Source organism: Callospermophilus lateralis, chromosome 14 (assembly GCF_048772815.1).
Source record: "Callospermophilus lateralis isolate mCalLat2 chromosome 14, mCalLat2.hap1, whole genome shotgun sequence".
In the NCBI taxonomy this organism is placed as follows: domain Eukaryota; kingdom Metazoa; phylum Chordata; class Mammalia; order Rodentia; family Sciuridae; genus Callospermophilus; species Callospermophilus lateralis.
In genome coordinates, this window is record NC_135318.1 from 80,340,934 (window position 1) to 80,358,091 (window position 17,158).

Genomic DNA, 17,158 nt, shown 5'->3' on the forward strand with positions numbered 1-17,158 from the left:
CTGAGGGACCCCACAGCAGGATGCACATTCTGCCTCTGGCTTGGGGCTTTCTGAGTCTGTCCTGGGCCTCCTCCACCCCACTGTTCAGGCACCAGGACAGGCTCTGAGCATCCTGCTCTGGGGCCAGGCATGAGACACAGGCCTCTGCATCTGAGTGGAGGCAGCCTTTGGTAAACTCATCACAATCCTGGGCCTCCTGGGAGGGCGGTGCTGGAGTAAGCAGCAGCAGCTGCTGAAGGACAGAGTGTTAAGTGTTTCCCAAAACAAGAGGGAGAGCTCGGGTCTGGCGAGAAGCCGAGGCTAACTCCAGCTGAGACAAGAGACAGGTGGAGTGGCCAGCAGGAGAGAACACAGAAAATGGCTTCCCCGAGACTGAGGACTGAACAAGGGTGCTCTCTCACTGAGCTGCATCCCCTGCCCTTCTTTTGACACAGGCTTTTACAAGTTGCAGAGTCTGGGATAACAGGTGTGTGCCACTGTGCCTGGCTTTGTGTTTACTGTCCACTTGCATGTTATACACACACGATAATCCACTTGACCGTTTGTGACCGTTTTCCCATCTTTATGTAGCTACAAGTTGTTGGAAGTTAACTTTATAACCTCATCTTCAGATAACAGGATACAGTATGACGGTGACTGGATGTGGGAGTAACGACAGTGACACCCCCCCCCCCCCGAAGGACTTCGTCTCATTTTGGGTACAGGTAAAGATCGTTTGCTCACGAGAAGGGCAGATGTGTAATGCAGAAATGCAGAACCTCCACCTTTGTTGTGTGAGAACTCAGATACAAGGCATATGGAAGCTGAGCTGTCCAGCGGAGACCTGCCAGTCAGCAACTCACCACCCCTCACTTCCAAATGGCTCTCTGGGCCTCTGCTGTGAAAAGAGCCCTTTAGGTTTTCCTTGGAGAGCTGACATACAGGATTCGTCAGAAGAGGGCTTTGCAGACCCACGGGAAGGGCAGACTCCGGTGGTGCTAGTAGATTCTCCCTCCGCAGCTGCTGCGGGGCATAGTGGCCCCACCTGACCCTCCCCTCCCGGGACAGTCCTGTTAGGGTGCCTTGGAGGGACACCACTGCGAATGGCTTTCCCCAAGTGCTACAAAGCAGAATTTTAGTATTCTGAGGTGCACATGTTCTACACATGTTTGGAACCACACTTGGCCCCAATTCTCAGCAAGGCCAAGGGCGCTCTCAAACTAGAGACAGCGGCTCCTCCCATGTCTGCCAGTCTTCCAACTAGGTGAACCCTGGTCACTCCCACCTGCTACCATTATGAATCATTGGAATGAAACCCTCCTTGACCAGACTGTGCTGTGGCTCCACTGGCCTGACTGGGCCCAGCCCAGCTGGACCTACACAAAGCCCCTGCTACCCACAGGGTGGCAGAAGATGACAGGTGAAACTGCCAGGACACGGCAACAGCAGATGAGGGGCTGGAGGGCTGTCCAGGGTGACTCCTGGGCCATTTCCAGCTGACGTAACGAGGAGTGGTGGGATCTTTCACCCAGGACACACTGGAAAGGGGCTGTTTGAGAGAAAACCACACAAGTTCAGTTTTGAAAATGTTCAGTGTGAGTTGACTTTAACACACCCAAAACTGTATCAAGTAGGCAGCTGGCTCTAAAGATGAGAATTTAGCCAGGTGTGGTGGTGCCCTCTTGTAATCCCAGCCACTAGGAAGGCTGAGGCAGGAGGATTGAGTCTGAGACCAGTCTGGCAACGTTTTCCCTAAAACAAAACATAACAAACCTTAGAGAAGTTCTGGGTAAGGTTTGTTTATGAATCATGCTTTTAACGTGACAAGCGAGGCCACAGGCAGAGTTGAAATGGCCCAGAAAGTAAACGATGAGAAGGCCTGGGGGGGTCCTAAGGGATCCCCACTTCTAACAGTGGAAGATATGAGCCTCAACAGGATTCCCAAGGCTGCCAGCGAGGTAGGGGAAGGAGGACAGTGCCGGGCACAGCAAGCGTGCTTGTGGCTCCATGGGAGTGGCTGGCTGCCCACCGCTGTGTGCAAGGCTCCCTGCTCCCGTGGACCTGCAGCAGCACCCAGGTCCAGCCGCCAGGCCCACCTGCAAGGCCATGTCTGCCTGAGTTCCCGACTGGCAGTCCTGCTCTGGGCGCTGCGCTGGCCTGGCCGAGGCTTTCTGAGAACTCCCTAGGAGGGCTGAGCTGCAGTCTGGACCTCCCACCCAAGTCCAGCACAGTAACAACTTATCACTTCCAGACTTAGAGAAAAACGCATCCCAGGTGACACCACCTTCGAGTGGGCAGGAGGAGACAGGAGCCAGATGACAGGCCGCAGCACAGGCAGTTAGTGAAGACGGGAAAGGAGGCAAGTCAGCCTCCATCCTCCAGCAGCGGGTGACGCACATAGGACAGAAGGCTGGCTTAAAAACAGAGAATTTAATCCATCCAAAAACCCATAGGACCTAAGGGAACACAGAGAACCACCTCCCTGGAGGAGAAGGCGTGACTGGCTTCATGATATGACTCCCACAATCCTGAGGCTCGACGACGTCTACAAGGAATCATCCACCCTTCAGTGCACAGCTGCTAAAGAGAAAGGACAGCCACCTGCAAAGCACTCAGCCAGCTGCAGCTGAGAGGACGGCAGGAAGGAGGGAGAAGTGCTTTCTACAGGACTGGTGGAGGGCCCCTCAATGCGTGGTGTAGCCAGGACCCACGGCACCTGCAGCCTGCCTCTGCTTGGCTCCACTTCGGTCCTGTTCACTGGGCTGTCCTCAGGGGGAAGCTGGCCCGCCTCACGCCCCCTGTTGGTTGGTCTCCCCAGCATCCCGCCTCTTCCATATCTGTCAGGAAAGAGGACGTTTCTCCATCCGCAGCGGGCAATTGGCACCCAACCACGCGTCGGCCACCAATAGGCCAGGACATTCCTTCAGTCCCTATTCCCCCACCCCACCCAGCCTCTCCTCTTCTTACCTTCCATTCAAAGCTCCTTTCTAAAAAAGGACCCACAGGGGCTGGGAGTGCAGCTCAGTTGTAGAGCAAAACTCAAATGCCAAGGCCCTAGGAGCGTCCCAGGCCCCAAAAGACCCCACAGCCCAAAAGAGGCGTGGCCAAGTCTCAACCCAGGAGGAAGCCACAGAGGAGACAGTCACCTCACGGACACTCACTCCTTCTCTTCTACAAAGGCACGGCTTTTCACATCTCAGTCTTCCCTCTGTTATCTTCTAACTAGAGTAGTTACAAAGGAAGACCCTGCCCCGAAGGCACTCACTCCACTGGAGCAGTCAAAATAACATGGTCAGTGGCTGGGGATGTGGCTCAAGCGGTAGCGCGCTCGCCTGGCATGCATGCGTGCGGCCCGGGTTTGATCCTCAGTACCACATACAAACAAAGATGTTGTGCCTGCCGAAAAAAACTAAAAAATAAATATTAAAAAATTCATTCTAAAAATAAATAAATAAATAAAATAACATGGTCAGCACTCCAAAACAGAGATGGACAAAGCACAGTGCTGACTGACTGTGTCGGGGCCCTGGGCAGAGCTCAGGAACCTGGCCACAAACGCAACCCGGTTTGCTCACTCACAGATTCTCACACTCCCCTACTCTTATCTTCTGAAAACCTGACTGACCTTCTGGACCAGGTAATCAGCTAAGCCTCTCTCAGAACCTCCTGGGGCTCCTTCTCAGTACACTTCCACTCTGCCCACACCCACCTGAATGTAGGCCTCTGACAGTGTGATCATCTGGGGCAGGATGTCCGTCACCTGCAGGTCCTGCAGTTCGTACCACTTGCCAGTGCCCTGCAGACAGCAGAAAGTTTGTGTCAGTGCAGAAGGAAGGGACCATACCCCAGAGCCATGAGACCCTGCCACAGAGGCAAAGGGAGGAGGGCAGGACTCAGCCACCTCGACTCCTGCAGCAGAGGCTCACATACCCCTGCCCACCTCCTAAGAAGAAACTGGACAGATGCCAAGAGCAGGAAGAGGCTGCCTCTCATGCTCACCCTCACTATCTCCTCCTGTGCGGAGGACAAAGCAGACACACTCAGGCAGGAGGGGCCAGAGTTGGCTAGGAGGAGAACCTCCCCCAAGAAGAGCAGCAAAGAAGGTCAAGGGAAGTGTTTCTGGGGGTCACTGTTTGCCACGCTGGCCTGCAGCTCCAGCAATACCAGTGAGACTACCTCACTACAGGCTTCCCTGTGCTCCAGAGCCAGGCAGCTCCTGCAGCAGCCCTCCTGCCGCACCTTCACACTGTCTGAGAGCAGCACGACAGAACAGACATGGCAGACCTCCTGGATACTCCAAGAGTGCAGACAGAGGACAGCAAGCCAGCCAGCCTCGGGCCCCTGGCCATGGCCTGTGCTCTGAGACCAAAGACCAAATCCCAGCTCTGCTGACTTCAGACAATTACTCAATGCTGAGCCTCGATTTATCTGTAGAGAAGAGACTACATCTGCCTTGGGTTTGTGTGTAAGGACAGAAATGAGACATACAGGAAGCACTGGGTATGCGTCCTAGCACTCAGAATAGCACTGATAAACACACATAGTGATTATTAAACCCACATTCCAAGAGGCTAATCGGATTAGAACAATTTATGCTAAAAATCTGATACCAAATATATCTCAGTTCATGTTTTCTGTTTTCAGTTTGAGACGAATTCACAAACTCGTGAGCTAAAAAAAAGTCTCTAACCCAGTGCTTCTTGAAGTCTGAATTCCTAAAGATCAGATCTGTTAAGTGCAAGTTCTAGCTCCGTGGGCTGAGGAGGCTGAGCCTCTACAGTCCCACTGCACTCAGGGATGCTAACGCCTGGGCTGAGAACCCGCTCTGCCAGTTGGGGCTCTGGTGGAGACAGGGTCTCAACCCTGGCTGCTCACCAGAACCTCCAGGGACCTACAGCACCATGCCTCTCTCCACCTCCAGGAGCCAGAGTCTCTGAACCTTGGCAGGACGTTCTGGACCACAGTCTCTGTGGCAGGGCATCCAGTGCACTGTGGGACCTCCAGCAGCACCACTGGCCCCCACCTGGTGGACCTGGGTGAGCCCAGGCTTCAGGGTTCTAAAAAGCTCCCCAGCCTGCCCACCACCCTAAACCACCGACTGATGCTCAATGCCGTCCCCCAAGGGCAGGCCGTGCCTAAGGGGCACGCCATTCCTGCAGGAGGTGCTGGCCACTCACATGGTGCAGCACATGGATGCGGTAGGAGCCCTCAGAGGGCTTGCCATCGTGCACAATGTTGGCGATGAGGTCGTAGGTGGTGTTCTTGTGCACTGCCTGGACCTCTTCAGACAAATATTCTCTCAGATCCACGTTCCTGTGGTGGGAAGACAAAGCAGAACAACACAGCAAGCTGCAGTCAGGGGGACTGTCCACATAGGGGCCACAAAGCTGCTGACCATTTTGGGACCCCAGCTGTGGGCAGGCTCCCAGAGCCCTGGACGCTTAGGTCAGCTGGCATCATAAAACTTGCCAACAAGGACAGACTGTGAAGGAAAAGCATCTTCTAGGTACAGGCCTGACTCGACCGACATCCTCGAGAACCACGAGCCTCAGGGCCACACCGTGAATATCTTCATCACCAGGGCTAGGATCACTGTCCCCTCCAGGAGCGCAAGGAGCAGTGAGACGGCAGGTGTGAGCCACCCACCTGGCATGCAGCCGCAGGACTACAGCAGCACCACACATGGGATGGACATTGCCACCTGTCACCCAGTCTCAGTATGACACCCAGGCAGAATGTCAGACTTTCTAGTTACTTTCAAGACCTCACTTTCTTGTTTTTCTTTCAATCAAGTAAGTTGCCAAGTGGTTACAAGTAACTACCCACTAAGGTAGCTTCGGCACAAAAGGGAACGTGTTCAGGTTTCAGACAGGAATGGCACCTGAAGCCAGGCACTGAGGAAGGAGCAGGGTCCAAGGAGCCGATGCCCTGCTCTGCTTCCTCCTGCCATTAGCACTTTCTCTCTCATTTGCACCTGGCTTTCTCTCCTCTACCTGACCCACACCCTGACCACCCATAGGTTCCAAGTTTCTCCATTCCAATTGCCAAAAGAAACTGACTAGGTTCCTCCCGTTGGGACTCAGAGACATTAGATTTGTTTTTAATATCTGAAACTTCACATTCAAATGTGGACAGCATTCTTGATATCAAGAATAAAACTCTGATACCTAGAATAAAACTTTATCCTGGACTTTGTGTTGAATTCTATCAGTTTTTTTTATTGCAAATTAAGTGCTATAATGAACACCTACTATCACCAGGCACAGTGGCATACATCTGGAGTCCAGCAATGCGCAAGGCTGAGGCAGGAGATTTCCAGTTCAAAGCCAGTCTCTCGACTTAGCGAGACCTTCAGCAACTCAGTGAGACCCTTTCTCAAAAAAATTTTAAAAAGGACTGCGGATGTAGGTCAGTGTTAAAGTCCTTAGTGCCCCACCCAAAATGCTTATTGTCAACTATTAAGAACTTTCAAACAGTTTAACAGAACGGTTAACAGGAATATTTCTTGTGTGTGTGGGTGTGGGGGGCGGTATTGGCAACTGAACCCAGGGCATGTTATCACTGAGCTATATCACAGTCCTTTTTATTTTTTATTTTGAGATAGGATCTCACTAAGTTGCCTAGGGCCTTGCTAAATTGCTAAGGCCGGTCTCCAACCTATGATACTTCTGCCTCAGCCTCCCACGTGCTAGATTACAGGCGTGCACCACCTGTGCCCAGCAGTTAAGATGAATATTAAGAGAACATGCTTGGGCTGGGGATACAGCTCAATTGATAGAGTGCTTGCCTTGCATGCACAAGGCCCTGGGTTCAATCCCTAGCACCACACACACAAGAGAGAGAGAGAGAGAGAGAGAGAGAGAGAGAGAGAGAGAGAGAGAGAGAGAACACCAACATGCTATGTAATTTTAGGGAAAATAGATCATTTTGGAACCTGCAAAATATTCATAAAATACAAGGCACAAATAAGATGACATCACATTTCTAATCTCTGAAAAATCGTCCTGATGCTACCATTCATAACATGAAACACAGCAGTGCCATCTCGAGGGGGACTCACAAGAAACCACGAATGGTGGCATGTCCAGTGCCTGACCCAAGGCCTCCCCCACACTCATTAAGAGCTCTGCATCCCTAGCCTGTCACATCCAGTTACATTTCTTCCTCTGAATTTAGTCTACGCCTGGGTGTCCACAGTTCAATAACACAAAGGGATTTTAAAAATGAACCATATGGTAATAAACAAGCGTGTGGCTTTGTTCTGGACCTTTCTCTATGCAGGGAGCTGTTTCTAATGGTAGACGGCATCTTGTAGACTACACAGACAGCCAACAGAAGTACACACTGTGAAACCTGACTTTAACACGCATCCTAAGAGAGTCCGTGAGCTAGACAGCATCTGCCTGCAGGCTGCCAAGAGCGGACTCCCAGGTGTTCCTGTTCAGTCTGAACTGCCATCTAGAGCTGGGTGACCCAGCAGTGTTTACTCTCACATTTCAGGCTGGACCAGAACTGCTCAGAAAGCGGGCAAAGGAGCAAAGTACATCTCCCACCATAACAACAGATCCAGCTGGACAACAGTCTCCTGTGGACTAGATAGCTGAACGTGAAACTTGAAACCTGCACACAGAAAACTCCATCTCCAGTGACCAGAGGGCACCACACCCACCACTGGAAGACGGATGATTCTCCAACAGAGAATGTGTCACGAATAGAACACAGAAGACTGATGCAAGAAACGGGTCCTTCTGAGAAGGAGGGATGTCTGGATCACCACACAGAATTATTCTCAAAGTAATTCCAATGTGTGAAGTAATTAAAGAATGGGTTTCCAGAACTTGTCACACATAGCGATGCCCCTAAAGGCTGCCAAGTTAGGAAGCCATCCATTCCTTCACTGCTCCAGATAACTTTCTGAAGGGTAAACTGCTGAAGTCAATCCCAAAGTACCAAATGCAACTGGTGGGGAAACAAACATGCTCCGGCCCTCATGGAAGAAAATGGGTAGGGAGCTTCTGTGCAACTGAGCAGGCGGCTGTCCACAGTCCTCCCTGGGGGCTGCCCTGCAGCCAACACCACACCGCTACCAGGAACAGGCTGGTGACTGTGGCCACTCACAGAAGGCTAGTTCTGAAATAACATCTCATCCAAGGAGGAGCAGAGACCGCCGCGAGGTAGGAGCAAAGCGACTGTGCACGCACCACGGGCGCTCTACCCCATCTACCAGTCAATGTGGGATGACCTTCCCCGACAAGAGCCAGGACCTACAATGCCATTGCCCAGGTCCCTGCAGGCAAGGTGTGGGTGACCTGCAGGGACACTACAAGATTACAAGGTAGGAACAGTAATACCTCAAATCCACATTGCTGGAGAGGAAGACACCCAGACAGTATGAAGAAACAAGGGAAGAAAGTGCCGGAAACACACCAGCTAATGCACTAACAGATTCCATTGACCGCACAGCAGACGAAATGTCAGAGGAGTTCAGAATGTAGATAATTAAAATCATCTGCCAGGGGCTGGGGATGTGGCTCATACGGTAGCGCGCTCGCCTGGCATGTGTGCGACCCGGGTTCGATCCTCAGCACCACATACAAACAAAGATGCTGTGTCCGCAGAAAACTGAAAAATAAATAATAAAATTCTCTCTCTCTCTTTAAAAAATAAATAAATAAATAAATAAATAAATAAGATCGTCTGCCAAGGAAAGAATGAATCAAGAGAGCAAATACAGGCAGCAGTTGGCCACCCCAACACAGAGACAGGAGAGGAGTAAAAGATCCCGTCAAGAGAGGGGCGGGGCTGGGGCTGGGGCTCATGGTAGAGTGCTCGCCTAGTGTGCGTGAGGCACCGGGTTCCATCCTCAGCACCACGTAAATGTAAAATAAAGATATTGTGTCCACCTATAACTAAAAAATAGATATTAAAAAAAGAAAAAAAAAAAAAAAAGAGGGGCTGGGGACATAGCTCAGATGGTACAGTGCTTGCCTCACATGCACAAGGTCCTGGGTTCAATCCCAGCACCACAAGACAAAAGAGAGAGAGAGAGAGAGACAGAGACTCTTAAAAAAAAAACCAAAACAAAACAGAAATCCTTGAAATGAAGGAACCAATAAACCAAATAAAAAATTCAATAGAAAGCATCAACAACAGACTAAAATCACTTGGAAGATAGAACCTCAGGTAAAGAAGACAAAATATATAACTTGAAAATAAAGGTGACCACACAGCTTAGGTGGTGAGAAACCATGAACAGAATCTCCAAGAATTATTGGACAACATGAAAAGACCGGCAAATCTAAGATTTATTGGGATAGGGGAAGGCAGAGAGAATCAAACCAAAGGGCTGTACAGTCTCTTCAATTAAATAATATCAGAAAATTTCCCACTTGAAGAATGAATTGGAAAATCAAGTACAAGAGGCTTACAGGACATCAAATGTACAAAATCACAACAGATGGGCAGGGGATACAGCCAGTTGGTGGAGTGCTTGCCTCAAATGCACGAGGCCCTGGGTTCAATCCCCAGCACCACAATAAATAGATAAATAAATAAATAAGATCACAACTGATCCTCACCAAGGCACATTATAATGAAAATGCCTAGCATACAGAATAAGGATAGAATTTTAAAAGTTGCAAGAGAAAAGTTTCAGATTACGTGTAGGGGGAACCAGTTCAGATCTCAACAGATTTCTCAAACCAGATCATCAAAGCCAGGAGATCCTGGAACAACATATACCATTTCTGAAAGAAAATGGATGCCAACCAAGAGTCTTATATCCAACAAAATAAGCTTCAGATATGATGATGAAATAAAAACTTTCCATGATAGAAAAAAGAATTTACAATGAGAAAGCCTACACTACAGAATATTCCCAGCAAAATATTCCATGAGGAGAAAATGAAAAACGAGGAAGGAAGTACACTAAAGGAAAATCCAATCAAAGAAACAAACTCAAATTAAAAGCCAAAAATAAACAAAAATGACCTGGAATACAAACCATATCTCAATAATAACTCTGAATGTTAATGACCTAAACTCATCAATTAAAAGACTCAGACTGGCAGACTGGATTAAAAAAATCAACAATATGCTACTTTCAAGAAACTCATCTCATAGGAAAAGACATCTACATACTGAAAAAAATATGGAAAAAAATCATACCACTCACATGGTCTTTGGAAACAAGCAGGGGTTTCCACCCAAATATCAGATAAAGTGGACTTCAAGCCAAAGTTAGTCAGAAGAGATAAAGAAGGACATTTCATACTGCTTAAGGGAATCATACATCAACAAGACATAACAATCATAAATATCTAGGCCCCAAACTATGGAGCATCTATGTTCATCAAACAAACTCTTCTCAAGTTCAAGAGTCAAACAGACCACAATACGATAATATTAGGTGACTTTAATACACTTCTCTCACCACTGGATAGATCTTCCAAACAAAAAGCTAAACAAACTATAGAGCTGAATAATACAATCAATGATTTAGACTTGACAGACATATATAGAATATTTCATCCAAAATGAGTTAATAAACCTCCTTCTCAGCAGCACATGGATCTTTCTCTGAAACAGACCATATATTATGCCACAAAGCAACTCAGCAAATTAAAAAAAAAGAGAGAGAGGTACTACCTTGTATTCTATCAGATCATAATGGAATGAAACTAGAAATCTATGATAAAAAAAAAATAGAAGCTACTGCAACACTTGGAGACTAAATAACATGATATTGAATGAGCAATGGATAGCAGAAGACATCAGGGAGGAGATAACAAAAATTCTTAGAAGTGAATGAGAACACTGATACAACATATCAAAATCTCTGGGACATCATGAAGGCAGGAATAAGAGGAAAGTTCATTCCATGCAGTTCATTCATTAAAAGGATAAAAAGTCAATAAATGACCTAACATATCTCAAAGCCCTAGAAAAAGAAGACCAAATCAACACCAAAAGCAGAAGACAGGAAACAATTAAAATCAGAGCTGAAATCAATGAAACTGAAACAAAAGAAACAATTCAAAAATTGACAAAACGAAAAGTTGGTTCTTTGAAAAAATAAGTAAAATTGATAAACCCTTAGCCATGCCAATAAAGAGAAGGAGAGAAAAAAATTACTAAAATTCATGATGAAAAAGGAAACATTATAACAGACACTATTGAAATACAGGAGATAATTAGAAATTATCTTGAAAATTTATATTCAAATAAAACAGAAAATTTCAATGGCACCAACTTTGTAGAAACATATAATCTACCCAAACTGAATCAGGAGGACGTACACAATTTAAGCAGATCAATTTTAAGCAAGGAAATAAAAGACTCCATCAAAAGCCTACAAACCAAGAAAAGCCAAGGATCAAATGGATTCTCAGCTGAGTTCTATAAGACCTACAAAAAAGAATTAATACCAATACTCATCAAATTATTCCATGAAATAGAAAAGGAGGGAACCCTTCCAAACTTAATTCTATGAGGCTAATATCACCCGGATTCCAAAAACAAAGATATATCAAGGAAAGAAAACTTCAGACCAATATCCCTAACAAACAAAGACACAAAATATCTCAATAGAATACTGGCCAATCACATACAAAACATATTAAAAAGATAGTGCACCACGATCAAGTGAGGTTCATCCCAGGATGCAAGGTTGGTTCAACATATGGAAATCAATAAATGTAATTTATCACATCAATAGACTTAAAGATAAGAATCATATGACCATCTCAAAAGATGCAGAAAAAGCATTAAACAAAATACAGCACCCCTTCATGTTCAAAACACTAGAAAAACTAGGGATAACAGGAACATATCTCAACATCATAAAAGCTATCTATGCTAAGCCCTAGGCCAACATCATTCTAAATGGAGAAAAATTAAAAGTATTTCCTCTAAAAACTGGAACAAGACAGGGATGCCCTCTTTCACCACTTCTATTCAACATAGTCCTTGAAACTTTAGCCAGAGCAATTAGATCAAAAAAATTAAAGGGATACAGAGAGGAAAGGAAGAACTCAAACTATCACTATTTGCCAATGACACAATACTATACCTAGAGGATCAAAAAAATTCCACCAGAAAACTTCTAAAATTAATAAATGAATTCAGCAAAGTAGCAAGATATAAAATTCAACACCCACAAATCAAAGGCATTTCTGTACATCAGTGACAAATCTTTGAAAAAGAAACTAGGACAACTACTCCATTTACAATAGCCTCAAGAAAAATAAAATACTTGAGAATCAACTCAACAAAAGAGGTGAAAGACCTCTACAATGAAAACTACAGAACACTAAAGAAAGAAATTAAAGAAGACCTTAGAAGATGGAAAGATCTCCCTTGTTCTTGGACAGGCAGAATTAATATTGTAAAAATGACTATACTACCAAAAGCACTATACAGATCTAATGCAATTCCAATCAAAATCCTCATGACATTCCCCATAAAACAGAAAAAGCAATCATGAAATTCATCTGGAAAAATAAGAGACTCAGAATATCCAAAGCAACCCTTAGCAAGAAGAGTGAAGCAGGAGGCATCACCATACCAGCCCTTAAACTATACTACAGAGCAATAGTAACAAGAATAGCATGGGATGCCACCAAAATAGACACATACAGTGATATTACAGAATAGAGGACACTGAGACTAACCCACAAAATTACAGTTATCTCATCCTAGACAAAGGCACCAAAAATGTACATCTTTAACAAATGGTGCTGGGAAAACTGGAAATCCATATGCAGCAAAATGAAATTAAACCTGTATCTCTCACCATGCACAAAATTCAACAAGTGGATCAAGGACCTAGGAATAAGACCAGAGACCCTGTGCCTAATAGAAGAGAAATTAAGCCCCAATCTCCATCATGTCAGATTAGACACCCACTTCCTTAACAAGATTTCTAAAGCACAAGAAATAAAATTAAAAAATCAATAAGTGGGATGGATTCAAACTAAAAAAAGCTTCTTCTCAACAAAAGAAACAATCAGTGAGGTGAAGAGAGAGCCTTCAGAATGGGAGCAAATTTTTACCATACGCACCTCAGACAAAGCACTAATCTCCAGGATATATAAAGGACTCAAAATGACTTAACACCAAAAAACCTCCAAACAATCCAATCAGTAAATGGGCCAAGGAACTGAACAGACACTTCTCAGAAGAAATACATGCCATCAACAAATACATGAAAAAGTATTCAACAATGTTAGTAATTAGAGAAATGTAAATCAGAACTACTCTAAGATTTCATCTCTCTCCAGTTAGAATGGCAGCTATCAAGAATACAAGCAACAATAAGCGTTGGTGAGGATGTGGGGAAAAAGGCTCATTCATACATTGCTAATGGGACTGCCTATTGGTGCAACCACCTTGGAAAACAGTATAGAGATTCCTTAGAAAACTTGGAATAGAACCACCATTTGACTCAGTTATCCCACTCCTTAGTCTATACCCAAAGGACTTAAAATTAGCATACTATAGTGACACAGCCACATCAATGTTTACAGTAGCTGAATTCACAACAGCTAAACTGTGGAACCAATCTAGAAGCCCTTCAATAGATGAATGAATAAAGAAACTGTGGTATATATACACAATGGAATACTACTACAGCATTGAGAGAGAATAAAATTATGGCATTTTCAGGTAAATGGATGGGGTTAGAAAATACTATGCTAAGTGAAGTAAGCCAATCCCAAAAAACTAAATGCCCAATTTTTTCCCTGATTAGTGGATGCTGATGGTGGGGGGCCATGGGAAAAATGGAGGAACTTTGGATTGGGCAAAGGGGAGGGTGGGGAAGGGTTGGGGGTGTAGGAAAGATGATGGAATGAGATGGACATCATTATCCTGGGTACCTGTATGCTTGCACGAATGATGCGTCTCTACACTGTGTACAACCAGAAAATTGAAATGTTGCGCTCCATTTGTGTATGATGAATTGAAATGCATTCTGTAATACAACTAAGTATTACAAAAAAAAAAAAAAAAGCAAAACCTGATCCACAGAATTTCAAAGAAAGTGTCTCTGTGGTTCCATTCGAGATAGCAGAAATCTGTTTCATGTCCCCCACTGATTCTACTTGTCACACAAACAAGATATGAGTGAAGAACAGGAAGACAAAGAGTGGAAAAGAAAAAAAGATTCCCTTGGAATTATCGTTAAGAAGTTATCCCAGCAGGGTGTGGTGGTGCACACTTACAATCCCCAAAACTCAGGAGACTAAGGCAAGAGGATAGCAAGTTCAAGTTCAACCTAGCAACTTAGCAAAATCCTGTCTCACAGTAATTTTCTTTTTTGGGGGGTGGTGGTGCTGGTGGTACTAGGGATTGAACCCAGGTGTACTCTACCAATGAGCTGCAACCCCATCCCTTTTTATTTTATTTTGAGACAGGGTCTCACAAGATTGCTAAGGACCTCACCGAGTTGCTGAGAGAATACATGCAGAAAACAGGCAGATGACCTCTCTGTGGTCACCACTAGGGCAGCCCAGAACTCAGGCCTCTGAATTTTAGACATCATTCTCTTAAAAACTACACAGAGCTAACAACTAGAACTATCTTCAAAGGAAAAAACTGGCAGTCCTGTGTTAACAGGGGGACTAGGAAATGGAAGAAGGCAGAGGGAGAAAGAAACAAGGAGATAAGCCTTTGTCCACTAACAGCTTCCAAACTCCTTTGTGAAAGTTTAGAAAAATAAAGACTGAGAAATGAACACCTGAGAAATGACCACCCAGCTGGACATCATATGCCCACGCAACTGTCTCCCTGACCCTCTGCCCAGCACTCTCTGCACCTGCTCGCCTGGCCTGGTCCGATCCCGGGCAGTCTCCTCCCCTTCTCAGAGACTTCTCTGCAGTGAGAAGAACCCTATTTCTTGTGTACTCAAGACCCCCAAGGTACCTCCCAAGCTCTTTCCAAGTTAGAAGGCAGCAAACTAGAAGCTTTGGGTATAACTCCTCCCAATTTCCCATTCAAGTGCAATGCTTCATAAAAACACACTGCAATGACAAACTGAACGTCACAACTTCACATCCACAGGAAGAAACTGGGCAGTCTAGATGTCGATGTCTGGGAAGAAAAGAGAAGGGGCAGACTCCATGAGGGCAGGCCATCTGGAGCCTAAAGCTTCCCGGTGCCAGAGTCTGCCAGGCGAGCAGCAGACGGAGCCCAGGCAGCCCCAGTCACTCTTCCCTATGCTGCAGGACGAGTCGCAGCATCCAGAGGCAAGAGCAGGCTGCCTGCAGGCAGACATCCTCTCACGGTCCCTCAAGATCAGCACCCCCCCAGTGAGACCCAAGGCAGGCAGAGTGGTCAGGCTCTACTCCTGGCAACCCCAACACAGGCAGTCCCCAGGTAACAATAGAAGGATGGGGAAGGAGCCCCGCCCCTCAGAGGGAGCCAGGCAGGAAGGCACTCACGTGATAGGGAAGTTGACAATGGTGGGGTTCTTCTCCACAAAGAAGTTGTTCTTAGTGAACCTCTTGATACAGAAGATCAGGTAGGGAGGCAGCTTGGTGAGCTGGAAGCGCTTCAGGAAGTTCTCCTTGTAAGTCTTATATTCCTGAGAATGGAATTACTGCATTAGTGCCAGAGTTCCACAGGTGCTGGTGCAGGGTCATGAGCTCGTTTGTTTGTTTCTGTTTTTTTTTTTTTGTACCAGGGATTGAACGCAGGGGTGCTTAACCACTGAGCCACATCCCCAGCCCTTTTTTGTATTTTAGAGACAGGGTCTCACTGAGTTGCTTAGGGCCTCAATACGTTGCTGAGGCTGGCTTTGAACTCACAATCCTCCTGCCTCAGCCTCCCAAGCTGCTGGATGTGTTGTTGTTTTTTTTTTAAATATAATTCTGCCTCATACCTAGACTTCTGAAGATACTTGGCTGAGGCCAGTAATTCAGCTGAGTGGTATTAAAAAGACCTTGACAATGGGTTGCTTCAGTTAGTGTATGATCACTCTGTCAACTACGACCACAATGCCGTGGCACCAGCTATCTAGGAAGCCAAGCAGCCAGAGGAAAGAGGCCCTGCTGAAGCTGGTGACCACCAAGCAAGGCAGGACCTCCTGGCCTTCCCACAGTGAGGAGCCCTCACCACACATGTCTAGTAGAGGTGGTTACCATCTTCCCACACTTCTCCCTCTTCAAAGATCCCAAAACTTGGGCTGGGTGTGGCTCAGTGAGAGTGTGTATTTGGCAAGCATGAGGCCCAGATTTCATTTCCAGCACCAAAAAAACAAACAAACAAAAAAGTTCCTGAATTATGGGTCAAAGCATCTGCCAGGCCATATTTCCTAAGATCTTACTGAGGAAAGGAACGGGGTATCTGCCCAGCCCAAGGGGCTTTTAAGCTGGAGAACATGAGCCAGGCATGGTGGCATGAGTTTGAATCTCGCCTCAGCAACACAGTAAGGCCCTAAGCAACTCAGTTGAGAGACCCTGTATATAAATAAAATACAAATAAGGGCTGGGGATGAAGCTCAGTGGTTAAGTTCCCCTGGGTTCAATCCCTGTACCAAAAACATGGTGGACATGAATCTGTTTTTAATAAATTCTTATCCTTAATAAAGAGAAAATAAAATTATCAAATTAATGCTTAAGTTAGTAAAATTCTAATAATAATCAAAAAGAAAGCACCAGTGACAGCCTCCTCCTTCGGAGCAAGGTCAAGAAGGAACAGCAGACCCCTTCAAGGACAACCCCACTGTATCATTTAAAATTAGATAAGCTGGACGTGGTGGCACACACCTGTAATCCCAGCAAATCAGGAGGCAGAGGCAGGAAAATCACAAGTTTGAGGGCAGCCTCAGTAACTTAGCAAAACCCTAAGCAACTCAGTGAGACCCAGTCTCAACATAAAAAAATAAAAAGGGCTAGGGATGTGACTCAGTGGTTAAGTGCCCCTGGCTTCAATCCCCAGTACCCATCCCACCAAAAAAAGTTGGAAATGTCAATACCCCACTTTCAATAATAGAAAAACCAGGCAGATGATCAACAGAGAAATGGAAGACCTAAACCACACATAAATAATTACATGTGGCAGACACTTCTCAGAAGAAGATATGCAATCGATTAACAAATATATGAAAAACTGTTCAACTTCTCTAGCAATTAGAGAAATGAAAATCAAAACTACTCTAAGATTTCATCTCACTCTGGTT

The 17,158-nt window shown here is 45.8% G+C and overlaps 1 protein-coding gene across 3 annotated transcripts in view; it reads right to left on the reverse strand.

Moving 5' to 3' along the window:
* Positions 1–2,394: 2,394 nt before the first annotated feature.
* The window catches only part of Usp39 (ubiquitin specific peptidase 39), a 35,338-nt gene continuing 20,574 nt past the window's right edge, over positions 2,395–17,158 (reverse strand). For all 3 annotated transcript variants that reach the window (XM_076833574.1, XM_076833573.1, XM_076833575.1), the window contains 4 exons: positions 15,420–15,562; positions 5,157–5,292; positions 3,689–3,775; positions 2,395–2,816 (listed from right to left, as the gene is read on the reverse strand). In XM_076833574.1, coding sequence (XP_076689689.1) covers positions 2,769–2,816; positions 3,689–3,775; positions 5,157–5,292; positions 15,420–15,562 — 414 coding nt within the window. In that variant the 3' untranslated portion in view covers positions 2,395–2,768. The remainder of the gene's footprint in view (positions 2,817–3,688; positions 3,776–5,156; positions 5,293–15,419; positions 15,563–17,158) is intronic.